The sequence below is a fragment of the Priapulus caudatus genome, unplaced genomic scaffold, assembly GCF_000485595.1.
Source record: "Priapulus caudatus unplaced genomic scaffold, Priapulus_caudatus-5.0.1 Scaffold623, whole genome shotgun sequence".
Taxonomy (NCBI): domain Eukaryota; kingdom Metazoa; phylum Priapulida; class Priapulimorpha; order Priapulimorphida; family Priapulidae; genus Priapulus; species Priapulus caudatus.
In genome coordinates, this window is record NW_014577684.1 from 160,434 (window position 1) to 164,246 (window position 3,813).

General features: G+C 43.9%; 1 protein-coding gene across 1 annotated transcript in view; it reads right to left on the reverse strand.

Moving 5' to 3' along the window:
- Window positions 1–1,180: 1,180 nt before the first annotated feature.
- Window positions 1,181–3,813, reverse strand: part of LOC106812228 (tyrosine decarboxylase-like) — an 11,441-nt gene continuing 8,808 nt past the window's right edge. Inside the window, exons 9-12 of the mRNA XM_014816059.1 lie at window positions 3,069–3,170; window positions 2,560–2,736; window positions 1,874–2,140; window positions 1,181–1,300 (exon numbers count right to left, since the gene is read on the reverse strand). Coding sequence (XP_014671545.1) covers window positions 1,181–1,300; window positions 1,874–2,140; window positions 2,560–2,736; window positions 3,069–3,170 — 666 coding nt within the window. The remainder of the gene's footprint in view (window positions 1,301–1,873; window positions 2,141–2,559; window positions 2,737–3,068; window positions 3,171–3,813) is intronic.

Below are 3,813 nucleotides of genomic sequence, written 5' to 3' on the forward strand. Positions count from 1 at the left end.
CACACACACACACACACACACACACACACACACACACACACACACACACACACACACACGGTTACGGAATGCGTTAGGTGAAGGCAGGGGAAAGAGTGTGTACGTGTGTGCGTCTATGTGCATGTGTAAGGTAGAGGGGAGAGAACGCGAGAAAGAGAGTAGGGAAGGTAGAGAGGGAGAGAGGGGAAGAGGAAGGGAAAAGAGAGAGCCATAAGAGAAAACGAGAGCAAAGAGAGAGAGAGAGAGAGAGAGAGAGAGAGAGAGAGAGAGAGAGAGAGAGAGAGAGAGAGAGAGAGAGCGCGCGCGAGAGAGAGAGAGAGAGAGAGAGAGAGGAAGGGAAAGAAAACAGGAATCTTCTTTTGCCACTCGAGTCTGTGATTCGTAGTCTTGTAAAACCAAACTTTATTCACGGTTGAATAAATTATTACCTACAATATTAGATGCATGCGTCTCGAGGGACGCGCATATTTGCCACACGTCCATCGAATCGACGACGTAATACCTATAATCATGTTACTATACGCGATACACGATTCACCAAATGGTTGCCGCACCCAGGGAGACTTAAAGTCCTACGATAGACTGTCACCACCAGACTCAATATAAACGTCACAATCACCGTGACGCACGTTAGGTGACGTAAGGCGTGACGAGACGGACGCCATCTTGCGCGCGGGGAGTGAGCGGGGAATTGGGTTCCAAGCAGATTTCATCGTACCATCAAAACTGGTCATTTTTACACGTTGATGAGCCATGACAGATAGATTCGCATCCATTCGTACGAATAGCGCAGATGCTGTTGTAGATATTCCGGCAATTATAGGAACCTACTAAAACTATTACTCAACGTTTAAAGATTGGGAACTTTAAAGCCATTGTAATAGCAATACTCACTGATCTACTATGTTACTCTCGAAGCAATACATGTTGGTAGTCATCAGTAAAAAACACGTGGATAAATGTAGATAACCCAGGTAATACAGAAGTACAACCTATACAATAACAACAGAGATAACGTGTCGGCAGTAACTGATAGTGATTCAAGGAAACTAATCTGACAGAAAACCACTGTCAGAATTAACCACAATTTCGAGGAAAAAACTTGTAAAAAGAAAACGTAGAGTTAAATAACTAAATTAGCATCAGCGTTGTCATTTGTCTATCCTGGAGCAAAGCAGAGCTATACACAGCAGGAGAACATGAGAATGAACCGACTGCAGAAGCTGAAGAACAGATGCCGATAACAACCCAAAGACTGAAGAACCAACACCGAAAGTGTACCGAAGAAATTCAAGTAAAGCTGAACCAAACCAAAGGCAATCGTGAGACTGAAACCAAATCCAGATCAGGAAAGAGATAGAGAAGTTGATTTTGGCGTCAGTATATATTATCGTTGTGAGTAACCCTAAGGCTGCCATGATAATACCAGACCTACACCCTACCTCAGGAAATGACGGTGCAGACCAAACTCAGCTCAAGGTTGGTAAATGCCTGTTAAATTAGTTAACGAATCAACAGTCGCTTACCGACCTTTATCTAGCTTAGCAAGGCACTTTATCCCGGGTTTCTCCTGTCGACACCTGCTGTAGAAATGAGGTTAGCGCTTTGGGGGAAGACTAACAATGACAACCCATAAATGCAACACCTGTGAGGAAAACAATATATATATATATATATATATATATATATATATATATATATATATATGATTATGTAACATTACATAAAAATCGTAGTAGGTTGTAGTCTCAGCATATAGCGCATATTTATATAATGGAAACCATAACACCCACATATAGAGAGATCATAATATTCCACCTATGTAAGACAGCTATATATGTGCTCCGTACTGTCCCGTACGTGCCCCACCTACCTTCGGATGGTAGCATTTCGGGTCACTGATCATGCGCACGAGCATGTTGCGTGATGACCCTCGGCCCTTGTATCTTCGGGGCGGAGGCGGCGGCCGCTCCAGGGGATGATTCAAGGTCACGGTCGGATCAAACATGAAGACGTCATCCTCGATGTCGTCGATGTCGACGTCCTCTTCCGGTTCCTCGTCATCGTCAACGACGCCGTTCGGTTCCGGCTGTCGCTTCTCGATGCTTCCGCTTTCCCTGCTGCGGGAGCGCTTCAGAACCTGCCGACAGAGGGCGCGTATATCAACACATAACTGGCCGATCACGATATAAAATTGACACAATTTGCGAATGCGTCGCCGTTGGACAAAACTAAATTATAATTGCGTTTAAATATTCATAGATCATCTAAATATTGTAATTGTATTGTAATTGTATGTGTATGTTAATTTATAAGTGGGTAATATTATAGTTCATTCTATGAAATCTACAATGTTTCGGTGAGATTCGTCGATACGTAACTAGTATCTATTTATCAATCGACCTATTACAATTGTTTACATGTAATTTTAATCTAGGTTTTGATTAAAAAACTCAGGATTGAATTACGAACATGGCGTCACAAAATGCGCGTATATGTTACTTCGCTCAAATAACACGGGTTTTCTCGGCGGATGCTTTGAGAAGAACGCAGAAATACCTCGGTGCTGAATGTCTGGATGATTCTCCAGGCAACCAGCACGTCGCTGTCCGTGGCGTGCTCAGAGCAGATGGCAAAGCGTATGACGTAACGATTGTTGAGAGAGGCAGGCACCATGTGCAATTCCCCGGATGCGTTGATCGCCATTAACAGTCGCTGATTGGTTGCGTTTGACTCCTGCGGGCCCATCAAGATATTGAGATTTTAACAATATACAATTGTCGTCATTTTATTAAATATTATTAATTATTATTAATAATAATAAATAATTAATTATTAAATTTTATTAATTAGTTAATATGAATTAAATTGAAAATGATATTTTCTGATGACGTGAGTTGAAAAGCGTTGCTAAATATATTCGTTTTAATTGTAAGCCCGCATAAAATAATTAAATCCGCTATATGGAATGTTAACCTCCTGCGTCTCGCGAGAACGCGCGGGAGCTTACATTCGCATATGACTCCCGCACGAACACCACTAATAGCAACACGGGCGCGCACCAGTACCTTGAGGCGAAAGCATACGAGACCCATAACAACTTTACATGGAACTTCAAATCTTGCGTCCTTCTTCACGAAGGACTCAAACAGCTTAGCCAGACGAACGTGCTAGATGTAGGAGAGATAAAGAATAGAAGCATGGGATGAGCATAACTACGTGTTGGAAACAAGAAACTCTGTTCTTGTTCTCATATTCAGTTCTTTCTTCAGATCTCAAGCTCCTGTGTAATGTTAGGACTGAAACATATTGCAATGTTTACAATGTTTTTATATCAATGCTTATTTTTCTTAACTTTGCTAAATTTTAGCGTTATTACTATAGTATGCGATTTTTTTCTACTAAAGTTCTATAACGATAACTATAGTTATGAAGATGTGCACGCGTACGCGAACAATCACACGCGTACACGCGCAACCACACACCCACGCACACGCGCAACCACACACCCACGTACACGCGCGCGCACACACCCACGTACACGCGCAACCACACACCCACGTACACGCGCGCGCACACACCCACGTACACGTGCAACCACACACCCACGTACACGCGCAACCACACACCCACGCACACGTGCAACCACACACCCACGTACACGCGCAACCACACACCCACGCACACGCGCAACCACACACCCACGTACACGTGCAACCACACACCCACGCACACGCGCAACCACACACCCACGCACACGCGCGCGCACACACCCACGCACACGCGCGCGCACACACCCACGTACACGCGCAA